Source organism: Tasmannia lanceolata, unplaced genomic scaffold (assembly GCF_043159265.1).
Source record: "Tasmannia lanceolata isolate RefF3 unplaced genomic scaffold, GAP_Taslan_0.1 ptg000015l, whole genome shotgun sequence".
NCBI lineage: Eukaryota > Viridiplantae > Streptophyta > Magnoliopsida > Canellales > Winteraceae > Tasmannia > Tasmannia lanceolata.
This window is the reverse complement of record NW_027518692.1, coordinates 26,550,333-26,573,684: the sequence shown is the minus strand read 5'-3', so window position 1 is coordinate 26,573,684 and position 23,352 is coordinate 26,550,333. Positions and strand designations below refer to the sequence as shown.

The 23,352-nt window shown below is 39.6% G+C and overlaps 1 protein-coding gene across 3 annotated transcripts; it reads right to left on the bottom strand.

Moving 5' to 3' along the window:
* Positions 1–5,657: 5,657 nt before the first annotated feature.
* Positions 5,658–21,361, bottom strand: LOC143845837 (zinc finger (CCCH-type/C3HC4-type RING finger) family protein). 3 transcript variants are annotated; one of them, XM_077354241.1, is made up of 8 exons: positions 21,152–21,361; positions 19,515–19,602; positions 18,631–19,424; positions 18,253–18,322; positions 7,006–7,094; positions 6,793–6,858; positions 6,604–6,709; positions 5,658–6,046 (listed from the first exon to the last, which is right to left on the bottom strand). In XM_077354241.1, exons 1-6 carry the CDS (start codon positions 21,160–21,162, stop codon positions 6,825–6,827), a joined length of 1,086 nt encoding a protein of 361 aa, XP_077210356.1. In that variant the 5' UTR covers positions 21,163–21,361; the 3' UTR covers positions 5,658–6,046; positions 6,604–6,709; positions 6,793–6,824. The 3 variants fall into 3 exon arrangements, with proteins under 3 accessions (XP_077210356.1, XP_077210355.1, XP_077210357.1); XM_077354240.1 differs by having other exon boundaries at positions 6,797–6,858; XM_077354242.1 differs by having other exon boundaries at positions 6,604–6,693; positions 6,797–6,858.
* Positions 21,362–23,352: the final 1,991 nt, after the last annotated feature.

Below are 23,352 nucleotides of genomic sequence, written 5' to 3'. Positions count from 1 at the left end.
AGTATTCAGCGAATTGGAATCAGATACCGATTCCAACTCGCAATCCAAACGCACAAGAGGTCAACAATGGCTTAATTTTTGGTATGGTGTCGGTGCCAAGAGAGGGCACGTTTCTACCTAAAATAGAACTGAGCGTGTCACGTGCCGTGCACGTAATGATGCTTCTATGGTATGAAAGCACGCCCTGAGCTGGCCAAATACAGCCAGGTGTCCGCGTTTTCTTGTGGGCTCCACACGCCAACACCAAACACAAACAAGAGCTCCTACCACCTATAATTTCTATAAATAGATGCAAACCCCTCTCTACCAGATACAAAACCAAATACCATCTCTGCTCCTTCAAAACTCCTCAAAATCTCCAATCTTTCCTCTTCTCTTATTACCAGTTTTTGTACTCACAACAATGGCAGGATCTAGTCTTTCACTTGGTGGGTTCGGTGGCACCATGTTGATGGCCCTCTTCTTATGTGTAGTGGCTGCTGTTTCTGCGCAGGAGATCGCACCATCGCCCTCAATGGATAACGGATCAGGGTTCGCCCTGCCTGTTTCCGTTGCACTTATTTGCTCTTCACTTTTGGTCTCTTTCTTGGCTCTCCTCTCCAAATAGATTTTTCACAGCACGAAGGAGTGAGCAATGGTTATTGTTTGGTTTTTTTGTTTTTGGGGGGTGGGTCATTTTGGACTATACTTAATTACTTATTGTTGTTGCGACTGATATTGGTTTATATATGATTTCATTCTTTTTGTTTTATATACATGTACTTCTTCCCCTTTGTGGGGTAATAATAAAAGGATCTTATTTTTAACCTCTCTCTCTCTCTCTCTCTCTCTCTCTCTCTCTCTCTCTCAGCGTTTATTTGATGGCAGAAACTCACGTTTACTGGTTATCTTAGAGGGCCAACTGTATATAGTATGTACAACCCTAAACAATGGTTTCCCATCATCCCATCCCGTCTTTCTTCAAATTTCACCTTTTTCTTTATCTTTCTACCTGTAGTTCCGGATGCATTATTCCTATAATCATAAATGCTCAAATCCTTGCAATAAACCCTGCATTAGTCAAGCAAGCATATTAACTGAAATGTCACAAAAGAATGGACATAAGAGTTGCAGACCAGATGAAAGATTGAATGGAGAATGAAGAAGCAGAAAATTGTTGGGCTGATCATAGTAAGGTAAAGAGTAGAAATTCTTTAAACTGAGGAGCACCAATACTGAAAAAGTGGGTAGAACAGCATGGTCATATAAACATTTGGAAAATCCTCTTCATCAATTTCTATTTATCAATTGATCAGATTTTCTAGGCCGAAATAAAAGAACCTTCACGATTTCGTAAGCTAATTTCATCACTATCGTTTTACTGGTATCAACCCAATCAATTCTTGGGTTGATCGTAGTATGGTAGAAATTCTTGAAATTGAGGAACACAAATACTGAAATGAATAACAAAAAAGAATTCTACCTTTTTTTCCTTTTCAATCCGCAGGTTGAGATTGAACCCACAGATGCTTAAAGGCCAACGTTGAGATCGAAACCGTAAATGATTTTCCTCTCTAAAGGAATTGGAGGATTCCTTGTTGGGCATCCCTATTGGTCCCATGTGATACCCTATAGGCCAACACTACTTGTAAGTGATCCCAAAACTAAAACCACTATGAGATAGGCCAAGGCTAGAAGGTGGTACCACAAACCAATATGACCCCTCTGGTCGAAAGATATATAAAGGATCCTAACTAATAGAATAGCCTTGTGCATTTCCTTGTCCACATGCTATTCTAGAAATGATTCAGCTCAGTGCGTGAACCATTCATCACACCCACGTTATCTACTTAGAGTCCACTACCCCAGTGGCTGAGATAAGCCACCCCATTGCACGTATGGAGGCGGGTCTGATGTTGGTTGTGTCGAGGAAGATATATCCATTCTCAACCCCAAATCGAAAACATTATAGGTCTGCAAAGAGCTGGAATATCATATCTCCCTACCTCTTGGGATCTATGAATCCATGTGCATGACCATTCCTATGATACTGCCAAAGGAAAACCAATGTCAAAAATAAACAAGCACATCTCATAACCAATAAATGACATGAAGTGAAATACGTTAGTAATTAAAATGGTTTCAATACTACAATGACTAGCTTTTAGTGCGTACACTCTAACACTGACTCCTCCTTATTCGATCAACATGACCAATGCACATGAGTAGCTGCCAACCTGTTGACTCATCTAATGAACCATGGAGGGGAATCTCTATCTGTCATCCCCAATGCAGGTACCGTCACATCCTCTCTATCATCTACAACCTGAAAACATGTCTCTACATCAACTAAGAAAGAGACCTTAAGTGTGTACTTGCTACCACTTCATTTCCATCTATCCATCGAGCTCTTTGGAACACTAGTCACCATGTTCCGAACAAGGCAATATAATCCGTCACACTTCACTCATTTCATCAGAACCATACAGCCGCATATGATTTTAATGGCCCCCTGCAACTGAATACCTGCAACCCTAGAGTCTAACCTGCCAAATGATACTAGATTATTCTGTATCTTTAAGACATACGCCACACCACCCAAAGTACGAAGCACTCCATTGAACATCTTGATATTCATCGTTCTAACTCTTGTGACGTTACATGGAGACCCGTTACCCAAAGACACTACACCTACGCTTGTCTCCTGAAATGTATTAAAATATTCCCTCCTACAATATACTTGAACAGAGCACCCTGAATATTAAATCAACTCGTCAAGAGGAGAAGTGTGATTAATTACATGTGGAGATTGTGAGAATGTCTCCAACCTCTTTGGCATGCTCATCCGTTACGGCCACCACCGTATTCGTAGCACCATTATCTGATGTATTAGCTCGCTTCGAACAATCTCACTTGATGTTGTTGTATTCCTTGCAACGGTAACATTACACGCCCATTCCGCTGAGCGTGAATCTTGACCTACATTTTTCTAATCCCCTGTCAAACGACCTTCTTCTTTGATTCCCCCACAAACAATCAACCCATGCTCTTGACCAATATCTTGATTAGGCCTTCTCCTAGTCTCATTTGATAAGAGCATTGTCGTGACTTCTTCCATCTTCAAGGTACATTTCTCGAATAATAACGTAGTCAGCAGCTTGTTGTACGAATCACGAAGCGAAGTAGGAAGCATATGGGGCATGTCTTCTTCCTTCATCTTTTCATTAACCTTGTGGAGTTGATCCACAAGTCTTTGAATATAGTAATGTGTTTTAGAAGATTTTCGCCTTTTTGCTTCTTCAGCACGTACAACTGCCACTTCAGTTACAATCAGTTGGCCAAGCTTTTTGACATTTAAAGCTTTTCAAACTTCTCTCATAATTTATACATTTCTTCTTCCTCAATAATGTTACATAATGTTATCTGCCATACCTAATCGAATTGTGACGACCGCCTTCAACCCCATGTCTACCCACTCGGTATCCGTCATTTTGACTGTCATGTCAGCAAAATACTCTTCATGGAGAGTTTTAAAGTGACCACTTAGCTTCTCTTCTAGTCTGCCTACCTGGCATACCATCAAAAGTACAAGGAAAGTTTTTGTTAGTATAGTCTTGGGATTCATCTTTTTTTCTCCCATATTTCTCTCACTATATGTATTTGTAATGACACCCCTACAAGTACTCCACGAGGTTGACAACCAAGCACTAGTTACTACTAATATACTAGGTAATTATGAGGTGACTAGACTACTCGTTTTAATTCACCACTACTCTACTAAGTAAACACCTGCCACCAACGTGACCCTGTGAAACACTGCCTAAATTTACCCTTATTTTTCCTATAATGTCGTTGAGAAGAGAAGACAGAGCACGTTTCTACCTAAAATGGGAATGGGGCTGTCGCTTGCACTGCACGTGCTTATGCTTCTAAGGTATGAAAGTCAGTCCTGAGCTGGCCAAGCCGTGTGGAGAAATACAGCAAGTTGTCCTCGTTTTCTTGTGGGCTCCACACGCCCCACCACATGCATAAACAAGAACTCCTCCCGCCTATAAATAGAACAAAACCCCTCTACCCAGATACAAAACCTCATCTTCAGATATTCTTCTCTCATTCCTCTCTTATTACCAGTTATTTCCTCACAACAATGGCAGGAGCTAGTCTTTCACTAAGTGGGTTTAGCACCATGTTGATGGCGCTCTTCTTCTGTGTAGTGGCTGCTGTTTCTGCTCAGGAGATCGCACCATCGCCCTCAATGGATAACAGATCAGGGTTCGCCTTGCCTGTTTCTGTCTCCCTTATCTGCTCATCACTTTTGGTCTCTTTATTGGCTTTCCTCTCCAAATAGATTTTTCTAAAAGGAAGGAAACAGAGAACAATGATTCTTGTTTTGTTTATTTTCGAGCATATTTATTGTTGTTGCAGCCACTGATATTGGTTTATACATGATATATGATTCTTTCTATAGACATGCACTCCTTCCCTCTTGTGGGATAATAAAAAAGATTTCATTCCTCTCTCTCTCTCTCCCCCCAGAAATGTAGGGGATTTTGCAAAAGAAGACTTCTACTTTGATTTATTTGCAAGAACAGTCTTGTAGCTTAACAATTTCCAGATAGAGACACCACGTGTGAGTAGATTTTGTAAATCGGGTAATGCCGTCAATTTGTGACCAAAACGCCGAAGATAAATATTTTAACTAGTAAAGGACCAAAATGCCCTTATCTCTGAAAAGAGGAGAACCGCCTTATAGAAAAAGGCCCAAATGCCCGTTAAACCTTAGTGATCTGTTTTGATAGGGTGGGTCCCACCAACTCTATAAAACCCACGCATCGGGTGGGGCCCTCCATTCTTGCCTCGTGCTTTCGTGGAGTAGGTCCCGCAATCTCCACCGAGTACATGTATATATGGTGGGCCCACAATTTTACACGTCATGTTTTATTTTGATGGGGCTTGCCCATTTTTTAACACTAGAGCATGAGAATGCTTGCTTGTAGAGAAATGATATTCCCACACCCTTGATTCAAAACCTATCTTTGACTGTATTTTGGTCTCTTTCATTGAGTCAGACAAAAAAATTAACATGGGTATTTTGGTCACAAACGGATAGCAAGTCCTGATTTGCAAAATTCACACAAACTTGATGACTCAATTTGCAAATTCTAAATGGAAAAGACTCTATTTGCAAATAAAGTAAGTAGAAGACTTCTTTTGCAAAAACCTCTTTAATGTGTGCACATAGTCTACATAAAAAATCAATTTGTTGGAAAAGAAGTTACGCGCGTAGAATAAAAAACTGAATTAGCTCTACTAAGAAGTCTAATCTGGACCGTTAAAGCATCTTCAAGAGCCCACCAAAGGAAGCTAAGCCACAACAAGAACATGTCGACCAGCTCATGAGAATACCTCAGATCAATGGTCTTGATCATACATGTTACATGGGAGTGGGACCGGGACCCAAGGTTCTTCATTAAGGACATATCTTAGCAAGGATCTTTTGGGCAGTCAAAACATAGATTTAAGCACATTTTTCTTACCATCTTTATTTTTACCTTGTAAAAACTGATTGTTTTCCCTTGAATTCTTTCAATTTCCTTTTCTTTTCCTTCTCACCACGTCATTTCCATATCCTAGGCTTTACGACCCAAGGAATGCAACTGAACGGAGCCTTATAAAAAGAGGGGAAAAAAGATCTGCTATATGCTTTTCTTTGGTGGCCAAGTACCAACATGCCAACCCTGCCCAATTACAGAGGTTGTAAAGTTCAATTCATAAGCAAACTCGACAAGTATGAGTATTTGGAAAGGGCATTCAAGCCTTTTCATGCTCACTTGAAAACAAAGACTACAATAAATGGGATTTCTTGTCTGAGAACTTATGAAGATGAGCATCTTTTAATAAATGATGGTAAGGAAATAACTTTCCTTCCATCACGAATATTAGTTATCGAAGAGGGCCAACTGTATATAGTATATACAACCCTAAACAATGGTTTCCCATCATCCCATCCGCTCTTTCTTCAAATTTCGCCTTTTTCTCTCTCTCTATCAAGTCCTTGCAATAAACCCTGCATTAGTCATGTAAGCATATTAACTATAAGGTCACAAAAGAATGGACAAAAGAGTTAAAGACGACATGCAGATTGAAAGGAGAATGAAGACCAGAAAATTGTTGGGTTGATCAAGTGTGAAGAGTAGAAATTCTTGAAATTGAGAAGTACAAAAACTGAAAAAAATGGCTAGAACAACGCGGAGATATAAACATTGAGAAAATCGTCTTTATCAAAATGTATAATTGATCAGGTTTTTTAGGCGGAAATAAAAGAACTTTCACTATTTCATAAACCATTTTCATTGCTATCGTCTTATCGGTATCAACCCAACCAATTGTTGGGTTGATCATAGTATGGTAGAGTATAGAAATTCTTGAAAATGAGGAGCATAAATACCGAAAAGAAAAGCAGCAAAAGTATACAGAATCAAATCTAACATCTTAATAAAGTAATAAATAATGCAGGAGCAAAATATTGTTGAAGGTTCAAACAATGGAGACTTGTAGTCAAAATCTAGGAAATTAATAAAAGAACACTAACAATTCAAAAAAAAAACAGAGAGAACTTGTCACCTGAAACATGAGAGGCGCGGGCAATGACCAGATTTTTCGGCATGCCATTCACTTGAAATGGCATGCATTCCCTTGTTTGCTATAAAGAATCTACCAGGAAAGAGTTCTGTAATCAGCACAAGAAAATTCAGCTTGTATTCATAACTATAGAATAGTACAAGTGAGGAGGAAGAGTCGCGACGTTCTTACTTACATTCACGGTTCTAACCAGTTCAGTTTACCTATAGATGCAATCCACTAAAGAAATCCGAAAGCCTGCGAGAATCATGAATTTTTAGGACGTTTCAAAAAAAAATCATGATTTTTTATGGAAAAAAAGTAAAACAAAGGAGCTACCACCAAAAAGAGCATAAGAACCCCAAAACAGAATTTGGTGATAACAATATGAAAGAAAATACAAACCTAACATCTTTAGCTATCACAGTGTTTCCATCTTCTGCATCGAGATGCCGCAGCACCACTTCCTCTAGACGGCCATCACGGTATGCATGCTAAAATGAAAAAAAAAATATGGGATGTATTAAAGCCCCAAGTAAGCAATCTAATTGAAAGTTGAAAAAATCAGATGACACATGCCAATACCCAAGTTTTAAGCATTTATCAAATACTACAATATAAAATGAAAAATACTCAAAATGGTTGCAGTGATTTAGGAAAAAGGAAAATGGAAATGAAAATAATTAACATACAGGATTCTGAACAACGTAAATTTAACAAAGGTTTGCCCAGCTTCAAGAAAGGTATTATAGAAAAGAACAAAGAATTTGGATGGAATGTTGTGAGTAACATGCTTGCTATATATGTTATTCATTTTATTACTTCTAAGTACAGGGATGGATGTCCTGTACACAACCCCTCTTTTGCCACTAACCATACCTTGTTTGGAAGGGACCCTTCAGCAGGTACCATCCATTAACCAAGACAAAACTTCTTTTATGAGGGACAATTCAGTACAACATAATAGAAACAAAACATAAAAGTTTCAGCTCCCATTAGTTACATTTTGGGATCTAAACAATTATCATTACACTAAAATTGAGACTGACAAGACTGAACTAAGATGGATACATTATCAAGTAATATCGATCATCTTTGTTGTCCAGTGCATAGTTACTCTCCCAGCTGCAAGGCCAAAAAGTAGGTCTTAAAAGTTCCCATGATTAACCAAAACATGGGAGACAGGCCAAAGACTCCCACAGGAAATTCACATCGCAGATTCATTAGAACAAATATCCAAGATTAATGCTGATGTAAAGGAACATGTCATGGGAAATCATTGTCAACACTAAGACAAATTGCCCACGTCGACACCCAGCTGCATTAGAAGAAAAGACAAATCCAGCATTGAGCCGCCATAGTCTTCATCTTCATCTTCGAGGCATCTTAAGTGATCCTAGAGACCCCCATAATTTCCCACCCTCTTCTACAAGTACATCCATTATATGAGGAGGATCACAAGTATGTGGCCAGTATATGTGCTCGAACAAAATATATGGCATCATTATGTATATCCTTATTCTTGTATGTATGTGCAAAGCAGAACCCGTCGGATTCAACCTGATTTTTTTCCAAGTTGGTTTGGAGTTTGCTCGGGTCGGGGAAAAACGAACCCGGACAACTTTTAGGTTGGGTTAAGATTGAGGCTTCAAGGAATTCACTTGAGACAAAACCCGATTTTTTTTACCTATTTTATCGGTTTTGTTATGAGGGTACCCCTCTAAATATCTAACAGGTATAAAACCTAAAACTCAACCCTAAATCAATCGAACTTCTCTATCCCGAGTCTCTCTAACCTAATCGACGTCTCTGAGAACAAGGGGAAGGAGCAGAGAAAACCACCATCAACCGATTTCTCTCCCGTTTCTCCATCTGCAGCCAAAACGACCATCATTTCCACCAAAACCGTCCACCGACGACAACGCAGTCGCCTCCCTCCGGAAAATGCTCGAGAAAATAGCAGCACCATGGTAACCGAGAAGTACGCCGGCCAATGTTGTCTCAGTTAAGGGTTTTAATGCTGTCAATAATATCAAAATTGCTGTGGAGGACTCTTTTCCCGAGGTGGTTTCTTGCGCATACATTCTTGCCATTGCTGTTGAAGTGTCGGTGTCTGGTATGTATCCAAGTCAGATGGATTTTCTTTTCAGGTCTTGAACGACATGTTTGGCAATCACAAAAAAATCCTGAATGTTTTCCTTTGTAAAATCTCTCTAACTCTAATTGGCGTCTCTGAGAATAAGGGGAAACCACTATCGAATAGACTCTCTCCTGATTCCCCGTATGCGGCCAAAACCACCATCATTTCCCCCAAAACCACCACCAATACCGCCCACCGACGACAGCGTGGTCACCTCCCTCCAGAAAATGCTGAAGGCAATAGCAGAACCATAGTAACCGAGAAGTATGCCAGGCCAATGTTGTCTCAGTTAGGGTTTCAATGTTGTCAATAGTATAAAAACTGCTACGGAGAACTCTTGCCCTAGCGTAGTTTCCTGCACATACATTCTTGCCGGTGTTGCTGAAGTATCAAAGACTGTCTCTGGTATGTATACATAAATTTCTTTTACTTTTTCAAAATTTTCTACTATAAGCATCAGCATGTTGCCATCATTATCAACAGAAAATCAACATCCTATTCTCCTTCTTAGTCACATGGATTTTCTTGTCAAGTCCTGGTCTATATGTTTGGCAATAACAAAAAAAAAAATCTGAATTTTTCCCATGGAAAATGATTTTTACAAGTTTGGTATTATCTAAGGAAAACATAACAGGGAACATGACCTTGGATAGGATAGAATGGAAGAAAATGATCCACGTAGAAGAAGCCAACTAGAGCCAGGATTAGACGCAGATGGATTCCTTTCACCTTCTTCATAAATTTTTTCTAAAGGATTCATTTAGCCGACCCCAACTAGTTTGGGACAAAGGCTTTGTTGAGTTGAGTTCAGTTGAGTATAGAAAGGAAATATTGCATACAAGCTCCCATGGCGCTCCCAAACTTAGACTCATTCGGGTTGGGTTCGGGTTGGCCTCGGCCCAACCAACCCCGGACCGAGTTGCGCCCCTAATGTATGGGGAGAAGTGTTGGAACACAAGAAATATGATCGTATGGTACGCAGGGCACAGTCTTTAAAGGATTGTATCTAGAAGTGGCCAGGTGGAAAGAATCTACTTAATAATCAACAGTAACACATTATAGAGAAAAGAAGCTTACTGAATCCATGGAAAAAGTAACCACAAATGCCACGAGTAAACCCAACTAGAGGTGCAACTCAGTCTGGGTTGGGGTTGGGTCGAGTTCAGGCCAACCTGAACCCGACCCAGGCGACAACTATTTCAACCCTAAACCGACCCAACCTGAGGAGGGTCAAACCGATCCAACCCGAGCCTAAAATCACAGAACCCTAACCTGACCCGATGAACCCGATTTTCCAAGTGGGTGTGGGTTGGTTTTAGCCTGAGTTTGATTCACTACTACGGAGAAAAGTTTGAATCGTCCTCATCCTACAAATCCATTGAAGAAACTCAAGAAAATCAACCCCTTGTGAGATCCTGCAAGACCCTTTTCTTCATCCACGTGAAAGATCGTCGAGCCTTGCAAACCAGTCCATACCTCTCCTCACTCGCTAGTGCCTTTTCTTTGTCGTCGACCATTTGATGGTCATCAGTCGAGTCTGTTCTCTTTGTGCGCATGAAAGAAAGAAGGACCTGGGAGGAACAGTCTAACAGAGAAGGTTAGAGTTTGGGAGAGAAGTGACTTGGGGAAAAATAAAGAATAGAAAACATCAAAGTGTTGCTATGGAAGAGGGGAGATCGAATAAGATAAAAAAAGAAGAGGGAAAAGTAGATTTTGCTGTCTGATTTGATTGAAATTATTTTCGGGGCATTGGGAGAAATAAAAGGAGTAAATAAAAGGGAGGGATGGAGATAAGTAACGTGAGAGCTGCCAAAAGTGTAGAAACAGGAAACCAACACTTATTGAAAGTTTAAAAAATAAAAAGTTCTGAAATTCAAAAATGGCCCCTAGCAAATTCGCTTTCCCAGTTTTTATATACAGAGGTCAGTTTCGGGTTGGATCGGATTGTTGGATGTCTCAACCCAAACCCTACCTGATTTAAACTCAGGTTTACTTTTTCCAACCCTAACCCAACCCGAGATACAATTTCTCCAACCCAACCCGGGGCAAAATCGGGTGGAATCCGACAAGTTCGGGTTGAGCCCATAGTTAGCAAAACGTGATACGTCAAAAATACGGGACGGGAAAAATTCGGGTTTAATACGTCATTGGTTCAAAAAAACGTAGTAAAAAAAAAGGGTCAAAAAAACGTTCAATGAATAAAACGTGTTTAATACGTTTTGGTTTTAAAAAAACGGGTTCTTCTACATACACGTTTTGGTTTCTGCATTTTTGTCCCCACCAAAAAAATGGGTTTTGAGTCATAAATACTAGGGGGCTGTCCGAAGGAAAAAAGGGGACAAATATATCACTTCTCCACCAAAAAGAAACTTAAGATGTATGGTGCCAAATGATATTTCCACTCATCTTGTTTTGGCTTTTCAAAAGAAAAAAAAAACAAACAAACAAATGGAACCCTTCTTCGTGAAAGGCACATGAGGGTGGAATGTTGGAAAAGGGGGTGGAAATATCATTTCCCTGTAAAGATGCAGGAGCTTCTTATACTAGCACCCACATAACAATGTGAAGGAAGAAAAAGAAGCTGAGAGAGAATGGTGTGTAGAGTCGTTGGCCCCATGCAATAGTTTCTGGTTTTCATCAAACCCATTATAGAAATAATTTCAAAAAACATTTGCTCACCGTTTTCAGAACCCAAAAAGGGAAAAAATGGGGAAAAAAAAGAAGCAAACGAAACCCTGAATATAAAATAAAAAATTAAAGAAAAACATGCCCAAAATCAAAAGAAGGGAAACCTGAGAGACGGCTAATTGTTTGGGTTGGGAGGGCGATGAGAGAGATGAAGAATAGAATAGTTATTTTGGGTTTAGGTTATTTTGTAATTATAAAAAGGGGACGAGGGTAAAATTGGAAAAAAGATTTAAAAAACGCACAAGACACGTTTAATTCGCATTTTATACGTTTTCTTGCAAAATCAGCCGTTTAAAACGGCGTTTTGCTAACTGTGGTTGAGCCCGACCCAAGTTGCTCCCCTAAAACCAACTAGAAACATGAGGCAACTAATGGCAGCTAACAGGGATCCTAGTAATTGGATCCAATGAGAAGTTAACTAACAAGGTCTTCCTTGTTAGGAATACACAATGCAAAGTTGCACACAACCAAAAAAATATATAATCAGCATACGAAATTTGGCTAGGATGAAAGTTCAATAGAAAAGATAGCTACGGTAATTAAGAGCAGCTTTCTTTTCCATTCAGGTACAGATAAACATGCCATGCAGGCTTCAATCAGCCCATGTGACAAGACAACAAATCTATATTATATACATCCATATGCATAAACACATGTAGATATGCACATAAATAAATAAAAAAATGGCGGCCCAGTGCACGAGGCTCCCACCATTGCGGGGTCTGGGGAGGGCTAGATGTATGCAGCCTTACCCCTGCTTTGCAGAGAGGCTCTTTCCGTGACTCGAACCCATGACCACCAGGTCACAATGGAGCAACCTTACTGTTGCGCCAAGGCTCACCCTCAGATATGCACATAAATACATATATATATATATATATATATATATATATATAGAAAGAGAGAGAGAGAGAGAGGAAATAGTTCCTGCGCACGAGCACTGGTGGGCCCACATTTTTGGGTGATCCTAAGCATTCATTTGAAAGACCCCATCATGTATGTATATATATATATATATATATATATATATATATATATATATATATATATAGATAGATAGATAGAAAGAGAGAGAGAGAGAGAGGAAATAGTTCCTGCGCCCGAGCACTGGTGGGCCCACATTTTTGGGTGATCCTAAGCATTCATTTGAAAGACCCCATCATGTATGGGGTATGTACCAAAAATCAGATCCATTGGATCAACCTAACCCTTCCATTTGTGGGGTGAAAAAATGGGCAGATTTGCAGACAAACAGTATCTGTTCATTTTCTCACCCACAAATGGACACCCTAGGATGATCCAATGGAGCTGAGTTTTGGTACACACCCCATCCATGATGGGACCTTTCAAATGAAGGCTTAGGATCATCCAAAAAATGTGCGCCCACCCTTGTTTCCTGCACTCAAGCGAAGATAGTTGTCTGAGCTCGAGCACAGGAACTGTTTACTGACATATATATATATATAAGCTTACAAGCTTATATGAGGTGAGCGGCCCCTCATATAAGCTTATATGAGGCGACGGCTAGAAACACGGTGGCCCACATTTTTTAGGTGATCCAAACTATTCATTTGATAGGCCCTGACATAGATAGGGTGTGCCCAAAAAAACAACTCCATAGGATCATCCCAACCCTTCGAACTGTGGAGGTAAAAATGGAAAAAATTGGGCAAATTTATAACTGCCCATTTTCACCTCCCCGGTTCGAAGCGTTGGGATGATCCTATGGAGCTGATTTTTTGGGGCACACCCTATCTATGTTAGGGCCTATCAAATGAATGGTTTGGATCACCCCAAAAATGTGGGCCCACCGTGTTTCTAGCCGTCACCTCATATAAACTTATATGAGGGGCCGCTCATACTCACTTATATATATATATATGTGTGTGTGTGTGTGTGTGTGTGTGTGTGTGTGAGGAAAAAGATTGTGCGCTTGAGGGCCCAATCACATGAGTCCCACATTTTTTGTGGTGATCCAAAACATTCATTTGCAAGGCCCCATCATAGATAGGGTGTGTAACAAAAATCAGCTCTGTTGGATCATCCTAACCCCTCCAAAAGTGGAGGGCAAAATTGGGCAGATTTGTGGCAAACGGTGTCTGTCCATTTTGCCCTCCACTTTTGGATGGGTTAAGATGATCCTATGGAGCTGATTTTTTGTAATAACCCCATCTATGTAAGCACATGTGATTGGGCCCTCGAGCGCACAATCTCTCTCTCTCTCTCTCTCTCTCTCTCTCTCTCTCTCTCTATATATATATATATATATATATATATATATATGTGTGTGTGTGTGTGTGTGTGTGTGTGTGTGTGTGTGGGTGGGGGGGGGGGGGGGGGGGGGGGGGGGGGGGGGGGGGGTGATTTCCTAGCGTCCATTGCAGAAGGCATTTCACGGATGGTCTGTTGCATCTGACAACAGCCACCTCATGAATGAAGACAAAACCTGCTGAAAAGTGAGCCTGTGTGGCTGCTGTCAGATGCAACAGACCATCTGCGAAATGCCTTTTGTGATGGCCGCTAGCAAATCCCATATATATTGAATGGTGAGAAGATTTTATGAAGGAAGAACAGAGACCGAGAAGGTCCCTGGAAATACAAAGCTAAGCAAAGTACAGGAATGATTGACTATATAAAAGATCAAAAATCCAAGGGGGGAGGAAGTTAAAGAGTTCTCATTTTATATATATATATATATATATATATGAGTAAAGTGTAGCTACACATACGTGTAGCTAACTTAGCTACACCGACGCCTTAAAATACAATGGGCCCTACATTGTTTCGGTGATGCAAACCGTTCATTTGATGGGCCCTCACATAGATAGGGTGTGCCCAAAAAATCAGCTCCATAGGATCATCCCAACCCTACGATTTGTGGAGGCAAAAATGGACGTGTAAAAACCTTCACAAATCTGTCCATTTTTGCCTCCACAGTTTGAATGGTTGGGATCATCCAATGGAGCTGATTTTTTGGGCACACCCTATCAATGTGAGGGCCTATCATATGAATGGTTTGGATCACCCAAACAATGTGGGCCCACTGTATTTTAAGTCGGTGTAGCTAAGTTAGCTACACGTATGTGTAGCTTCACTTAACTCATATATATATATATATATATATATATATATATATATATAGGGTGTGCCCAAAAAATCAGCTCCATAGGATCATCCCAACCCTACGATTTGTGGAGGCAAAAATGGACATGTAAAAACCTTCACAAATCTGTCCATTTTTGCCTCCACAGTTTGAATGGTTGGGATCATCCAATGGAGCTGATTTTTTGGGCACACCCTATCAATGTGAGGGCCTATCATATGAATGGTTTGGATCACCCAAACAATGTGGGCCCACTGTATTTTAAGTCGGTGTAGCTAAGTTAGCTACACGTATGTGTAGCTTCACTTAACTCATATATATGTAGCTTCACTTAACTCATATATATATATATATATATATATATATATATATATATATATATATATATATATATATATATGAGAGAACATTTCCTACACACTTGTGTAGGTAAGTTACCTACACACTAGCTTAAAATACAGTGGGGGCCCACATTGTTTGGGTGATCCAAACCATTCATTTGAATTATCCTCACATAGATAGGGTGTCCACAAAAAATCAGATCCATAGGATCATCCTAACCATTCAAACTATGGAGGCAAAAAATGGACTAATTTGTGAAGGTTTATACACGTCCATTTTACCTCCACAAATCGTAGGGTTGGGATGATCCTATGGATCTGATTTTTTGTGGACACCCTATCTATGTGAGGACCATTCAAATGAATTGTTTGGATCACCCAGACAATGTGGGCCCCCACTGTATTTTAAGCTAGTGTGTAGGTAACTTACCTACACAAGTGTGTAGGAAATGTTCTCTCTCTCTCTCTCTCTCTCTCTCTCTCTCTCTCTCTCTCTCTCTCTCTCTATATATATATATATATATATATATATATATATATATATATATATATATATATATATATATATATATAAAATGAGAACTGGTATTTGCACCTCAAAATGTTCACGAAACATGTCCCTTCCACATGTAAAGCTAATATTATTAAATGACCACAATGGTCCTCCCTGAGACGAGGGCAGAAAAACTTCTCTTTAAGTCTTATTGTCAGTGTTATCTTTCATGGCAAATACAGAGAGAGAGAGAGAGAGAGAGAGAGAGAGAGCAGGGGATAAAACACCAGTCCTTATACGATCGAAGCATTCTAGATTCTGGATCATCAGATAAGATAAAAAAAAGTTCATGATCTTGAAATCCCATTATATGATACAGATCAGTTTTATGATTCAACGAATTCAAGGACTGCTAGACGGCGTCCTTGACAGCACGTCTCAAGAAGTTTGCTTCATGCATCACCCGAACCAACGCTTAGTAATCATTTGGGTATCAAAACGACGAGTTGTTCAACCTCAACTTTTACATCCTAAATGGTTTTCTGCTGCTGTTAAGGGGAGCCACAGTTTTGGTGGCTTTGGCTTGGGGAGGCTTGAAGGCAACACATGCACATAGAAGAAATTACCCTCTCACATCCAACCTTTTCTTCCCCATTTTTCTCAACTGTCTCTCGCGTTTCTTGCTCCAATCTTCCCCATTCTTTCAGACCCATTCCTCTCCCTTCTCTTCATTCCAAATCAAAAAACGAAAACGACAATCACCGCCGTACAATGTGAAAATCCTTCATCAACCTACACATGTCAAAAAATGCACTGTCACCATCACCATAAACTAGCTCCATCCAAAATCCAGTGGATCCATCAACCTCCATGCCAGTTGGGTGCCAATTCACAATATATTGCTTTTAAAAAGAGTCAATTATAATAGTGCCCCTGAAGCACTTAAACGTATGATAAATATTCCTTGAACACACCATACCATATAATCTACACAGCTTCACCAATGTAACTATATCCTACTTTAACGGTCTTACTCAAGATGGAGCACGTATATCACCCATGCTTGGCTTGGAACAAATAAGAAGAAAATGACTGATCAAGGGACTTTGAAAACACATCGCCCAGTTGATAGTGTGACTTCATGAAAGGAGTTCCGATTTTCTTACTCATGACAGCATCTCGGAAAAAATGACAGTCTATTTCAATGTGCTTTGTTCTCTCATGAAACACTACATAGATTGTAGATTGATTGTCGCAAAACATAACCATAGATCAATTGACCACAACTCAAACTCTCTCACAAGAGTTCTCACCCACATTAGTTCACACAAACACTTTTGTGAATGAACGATCTACAACATCTTGTTTCTTGTTTCTCCAAGATGCAAGATTGCCACCGATGAATGTGTAGTAACCCGTTGTAGACCTCCAATCGAAAAGGGATCCGGCCCAACTAGCATCAAAATAGTTGATAATAGCAAGATTATCTCTCTATTTTTGTATAGATAAGGCCTTTTCTTGAAGCACTCCTGAGATACCGAAGAATTCTGCACATTGTCTCCCAATGCATCAATGCATTTGAGTCAGTGTTTAAAAACACGGATGTGATGCGGAACGCGGCCAAGAAAAATCCTTGTCGAATCGACACGGACGCAACCAAGAACGTGGTTGACGCGGTCATAACTTGGGAGAGGCAATGGAGTTTATTGACTCTGTAGGGGAAAACGAGGAATGCGGATGTGGTTCAAAGCGGAACGCGGCCGACGCAAAAAGGAGTCGACTAGGGTGAGTTCCTTGTCGAGTCAAGGAGTTTTTAAAGACTGATTTGAGTAGGAGAATGCATAAAATGAATCACCACTCCAATTCGAAATGTAATATCATGACGAATAACAATGAGATAAATCATGTTTCCAACTAGACGTATGTACCTCTTTGTATCGGCAAGTTTACCACCATCAACAAGAACCAATCTTGTAAAATTACGGAAATGTATGAAGATATATGCAAAGCAAATGATGGACATTTAAGATGAAACTTTAGTAAGTGCTAGAATAAGCACAAATACTTACTAAAAAATTATCACAAAGCAAACAACATGATAAAACTAGTGTGAAGTCCTGCATGTTTGATACTCAAGTATATACCACGTTTCACATGTAATTTATATAAATATTTATACATAAAACATACGCCACATTTCACATGCAATTCGTATAGAAATAAAGCTGCTTATATTGGCGTTACCATGTTTTGATAGTTGCACTAACTCACCTTGTCTTATCTTTCTTAATTTGCTTCTGAGAGCTTTTTTGGAAATTGTGATAACCTTTGACAAGTGGTTAAATAGTAAAAGACAAGGTGATTTAGTGCCACTATCAAAAAATGGTAATGCGAATATCAGTAGCAAAAATAATTATGTAACACATATTGGTATAGTATACTACTAATAGACTCACAGTTTTGGTTTCACTATGTGTTTCAGTTTCGATATGCGTTTGGAATGGAAACAGAAACATTTTGGTCACTTTGTGACAGTTTCTGTGGAAATTTAAAAGTATGGGAGTGCAATTAGGGAAAGGCTAACTCATCCCTCAAGGAGTAGCATTCTTGCACCTCACCTTTTAAGAATCCCTAGTTCACCCTAACACAGAGTAGATTAGGAACAGAAAAGTCACGGATGACTGCATATCAAATACCATAAGTTTAAGAATGGAAAAATACAACAAAAGAAAACATTCAATACGGTATACCAAAAGAATACACAACTTAAAGAAATTTGCACACATCCTCAGAAACAAGTCATGAGAATGCACCCCATGTAAGCAAAAACTTCTTTAACATGAGTTGAACCAACCAAACATTAGTATTAAGCTAGAAAAAGACATACCTTGTAGAAACAACTAGTTCCAAAGGGGCAAGTTGCATTTCCAAAGTCAAAGTACCTGCAATTAATAGAACTGACAAAGAAAAGCTATGTTAAATCCCTTAACTTTCCAAAAAAATAAAGAAAAAAGGTATGTAAATCCTAAACAAAAAAAAACTAGCACCCACAATTACAAGAACAAGAGTATCACCCAATGAAATCCATATATATACATTTCACAATTGAATACAGTAGATAAGCCCCCAACTTAAGTGTGAAGTGAGAATATTCTAGAAAAGCTGCCTTTTCTCACACAAAAGGATAGTATTATATCAATGTAAGCAATAGATCTAGAAACAAGTGAGAATAAAAAACATGAAAAAGATATCTTCACTATAATACCTGAGTCTGACTTTGTAGCTATCAATTATCTCTTGCTTTTCTTCCTTTGTGGAATACCAAATGACACTTGGAATGACAAAGTACGAAAGCTTACGACATATCGGGCAAGCCCTCAGTGCAGAGTTCACGTCCATACCAGAGGTCGGAGAATTACTACGCCAATTTCGTATACATGATACACAAAATGGATGATCACATTCGGATAGCAATCCAAACTTCCGTTCAGCAGGTGTAGCTTTAGAAAGCACACGATCCAAGCATACACTGCATTCTATCTCCTGACTACGCATCAATGCTTCGAGATGTTTTTTGCTTCTCTCACACTGTTTTATATGTTCATCTCTTTCATTGGGCCGGTACGGATGCAAGCAATGCTTTCCACATGTGGAACACAAGTTCCCGTGAATGTGGGGGCATTTTTCCCCATTGGGACACTTACCAGCAGCAGCAAATGAACAAATAGGTCGGTCACCAGGCGCAACAATTGTAGAATTGCCTACATTCTCATTGTCTGAAATGTTATAATCTTTAGAATCTTGATTCCATGAAAGTTTACCCGACGGGAAAAATGGCATACTTGAAGCCGAGAGCTCCGCATAAATGCTTGCGATTGGAGGAGATTCCCCACTTACGGAAACCCTAGAAGGATGAGTGACTAAAACAGAATCTGAAGCCATATGCGGACAAGAATCAGATGATGAAGAGATGGAACTCTGTGGATGAGAAGTTTTAACATGTTCATATCTGCAACGACTGCCAAAAGAACAGACTCCCTTCTGATAGAAGGTGCATACCTGTAATCACACAGCAGTAAGAATAAATAAACAGTGTAGGCAATCTGAAGTTTATAATTCGGACATCAGAGTAGAATTAGAAACCCTCACATTGTTTGCTTGATCTTTCCAATCATGTGAAAACTCACAGTGCTCCCCTTTTAAGCATGCTCCATGCACAAAGAACTTGCAAAGAACCCTAAAGGTATCAGCAAAGATCAAAACAATCAGGACACCCAACTTGGCGTTATTCTAGATGGATATTATTCTAGCTTTAGGTCATCTCTATTGCTCTGGATATTTTATGTTATTTTCGGCAGTGGCAGGATGTTATTCTAGCACAAGGGCATCTCTTCACTTACAAAATACATGTTTTCTACGGATGGATAATATATCTACCAACGATCTAAGTGGATTTAATTTACTAATAACACTAGGTTATGTGCAAGATGGTAAGATTAATCACATGCCCTTAAGACGAATTACATGCCAAAATAAATCAAAATATGCAAAAAAATGGGAAGATGAGCTAGGCAAGATGGCGGCTTCTGTAGCTACAGACCCTATCACATAGACACATACAATCCATTATGATTGAATTCGTTCATCACACATACAATACATTATGATTGAATCCGTTCATCGCTAAGAGGCTAAGATACCCTCCGAATATGCTACACATTCCTCAAGAAATGGCAGGTGAATTGCTCCTATTTGGCCCATCAACACCCAACTGGGACATGCACTGTGGTTTTCCCCCAAATAGGAATGGCTTTGTTTGCTCCATTCTCACCACATAATTGTTTGGTTTGTTGGCATTTATGTGGGCAGTGCAGCAAGTTGAAGAACTTGACATGAATGTCGGAATAAAGTCCTATAGAAGTAAAACATGCACTTTACCTTAATGTTAAGGGGTCATTTGGATACAAGGATTTTATAATCCTGGGTTTTACAAGCCAAAGCCTATATTTATTTAGCTAAAATCTGGATTTTAAATGATTGAATGGTAACACACCTTATTTACGCATTTAATATCCAGGATTTAGCTTTAAAAAACTGGGTTATACCTTGTAAGATCCAGAATTTTACAAGATTCAGGCAGTCAATTCTATGATTATTATCGTATCATTCAAAGAAGTTATCCTTAGTTTGATTAATTCTATTCTATTCGATAACCACAAGAACAAAGTATGTATTTCAAAAAAAAAAAGGATCATGTCTGATGGCTAATTTAATTTCACACGTGTATTATTACTTGTTTAATATCCTTCCAAAGACAAAACTATTCAAACGCCTTCAGAGACAACAGAACAACTGATATTATGAGAAATCTACTGATATTGGCGCTACCATGTTTTGATAATTGCACAGACTCATCTTGTTGTTCATTATTTATTATTCTTCCCAAAAGAACTATGAAGGGAATTAAATAAGAAAAGACAAGACGAGTTTGTGCAGTTATAAAAAACATGGTAGTGCCAATATCATTAGCCTGTGAAAAAAGCTCATGAATCCAGCCGTGGAAATTGAAACAAGAATACTTCAAAACCTATTAAAAAACCATCATGATAAACATAGAAAAGAGATTGTGTTCCTCAAAAAGGCAAATAAGAAAGCAAAAACACACGGACGAAGACTTTGCCAACATGATACAGAAGAAAAAAAAATCAAACCCTAAAATCCATGAGAACAAAATCATGATTAAAGCTTTGGAACATGAAATAGATGCAGAAAAATAGAAAATTCACCTTCTAGACATAGCGAAATAGCGATCAAAGACGGAGAAATATTTCAAAATCTAAGGTTCAGAGCTTCGAAAAGAAGATAAATAGAGGCGAGATTTTTAGAGGGCACCAAAAGTGAAGGGAATGTCATGGATTTCGCATTCGTAGGGTTTTGGTGGTTCATTTATCGTAGGGTGATGAAAATGCGAAAATGCCCCTATTCTATCTAACACCCCATCGTAAAGGCTTTGTCTGGCCAAAGTTCCGGCTTTCTCTATAAAAAAACAAAGGATCAGGGCATTTTGGTCATCTCAAGAAGACCCAACAGTAGTGACTGGAAAAGTACATTTTGTCATGTGTGGGACCCAATGGTGGGATCATGTAGAATTTTCCACTAAGTTTGACAGTCATGACAAAAATTTCCACTAAGAAAGATTTTCGCAACCTTTGGCAATGCCTTTTTTAGGTAAAAATTATGAGGTTGTTTCACCTCCCTCACGACTAAGTGCATCCCCCTAAATCAGCCCATTCATTTTCCCATGAATGGTCGGGATTAGTCTAACTGAAAAATAGATTTCTTAATCTAAGACATCCACTCAATTTGTGCCGGGTGAGGTTAAGCTTTTGCTAAAAAAATAAATCGGAATCAACTTGAACTTGAATCCGAACATGGCCTCTGTTGAGAAAATCCGCCAGTCAAGTCCGATCCGATCGTGCACAAGTAAACAGTAAAACAAGATACCACGCCACAAGATGAGCATCGAGATTTACGTGGTTCGGCACGAAGGCCTACATCCACGAGCGAGAACACGTTCTTACACTATGAGAAAAAATAATATATGAGAAGTTAAATGGATTAGCACAAAACCCACAAACCGCAACCCTTTCCTTGCTTCTCTCACATAAGACTGAACGAGAGAGTAACCCGAGAAACCCCTAAAGAAAACCCAAGAGAAAACACAGGAGAAAAAATCCAAGAGAGAACCCTTGTTGAAACTCCTTTCCTCCCTCTCCCTCTCTCTCCCCAGGTAGCCGACACACCCCAAGCCTTGAGCCACCCACTCTTGCAGCCAACCACATGGGAGAATACTCCTCCTTTATAGCATAGGTTTTTTTTACCCTAAACCTATAAAACAGTTATTGCTTTTCTCTTTGCCTTTTTTTTACTTCAGTCCCACTCCAACTAAGAAACCTAGTTAAATTTAGGAAACAAGGCAACTTTTCCAACAATCTCCGTGTTGGCTTGTTTCCAAGCCACTTGAAAATCTTCAATTGATGTCGCCATCGGTTTGTTGTCATCCCAAACCACCATTGGCCTCTGATATATCAGCTACACACCCTCGAATCATCCTGGATCTGACTCCTTCTAAGTAAATCTACACGACCAATGGACATGTGTAGCTACCAATCTGTTGACTCACCTAGAAAACCATAGAGAGGGACCTCGATCAGTCCTCCCCATCGTGGTACCATCATCTTCTCACCATCGTCCTGCAAACTCGTTTCTCCACCGACTGCGAAAGAGACCCTACAAGTGCTAATGCCACCATTATGTTTCCAACTGGCTATTGAGATCTTAGGAACACTAGCCACCGCGTCCCCTACCAAACGATATAAAACCGTCTTACTTCTCTCCTTTCATCGAGACCATACAACTAATTATGATTTTCATGGCTCCGCCTACAGCTGAAAACCTGCAACACACGGAGTCCAACCGGCCAAGTCAAACCAAATTCTTCCGCATCTTTGGAACACACGCCACATCATCCAAAGTATGAATCACTCTATCAAACATCTTGATCTTCACCGTTCCAACTCCTGTTACGGCTCGTAAAACGTATCAAAATATTCCCACGTGGATCATACATGAACATAGTACTCTGAATCTAGAATCCGCTTATCATGAGAAGTATCGTTACTTGTGTAGACTGTGTGAACATCTCTAGCCTCTCTGCTCTGCTCATCCATTATGGCCACCACCGTATTCGCAGTAACATTGTCCGCCTGGTCAGATCACCTCAAACAATCTCTCTTGATGTGGCCATATTCCTTACAGCGATAGCATTGCACAACCTTTTCATTGACCTTGGATCTTGACTCGCATTTTCCTTATCCCCTTTCAGATGACCTTCATCATTGTTTCCAACCATGAACAATCAACCCATGCTCTGTTGACTCCCGTTAAGAGCGTTTTTCTTTCGCATCTCATTCGACAATAGCGACAC

Excerpts from the sequence above, each read along its gene's own strand:
- LOC143845837 (XM_077354241.1), bottom strand. Across the intron at positions 19,425-19,514 it reads GGAAAGATCAAGCAAACAAT|GTATGCACCTTCTATCAGAA; the intron begins GTGAGGGTTTCT and ends GTGTGATTACAG. Across the intron at positions 18,323-18,630 it reads AGCTACAAAGTCAGACTCAG|TTCTATTAATTGCAGGTACT; the intron begins GTATTATAGTGA and ends TTTCTTTGTCAG.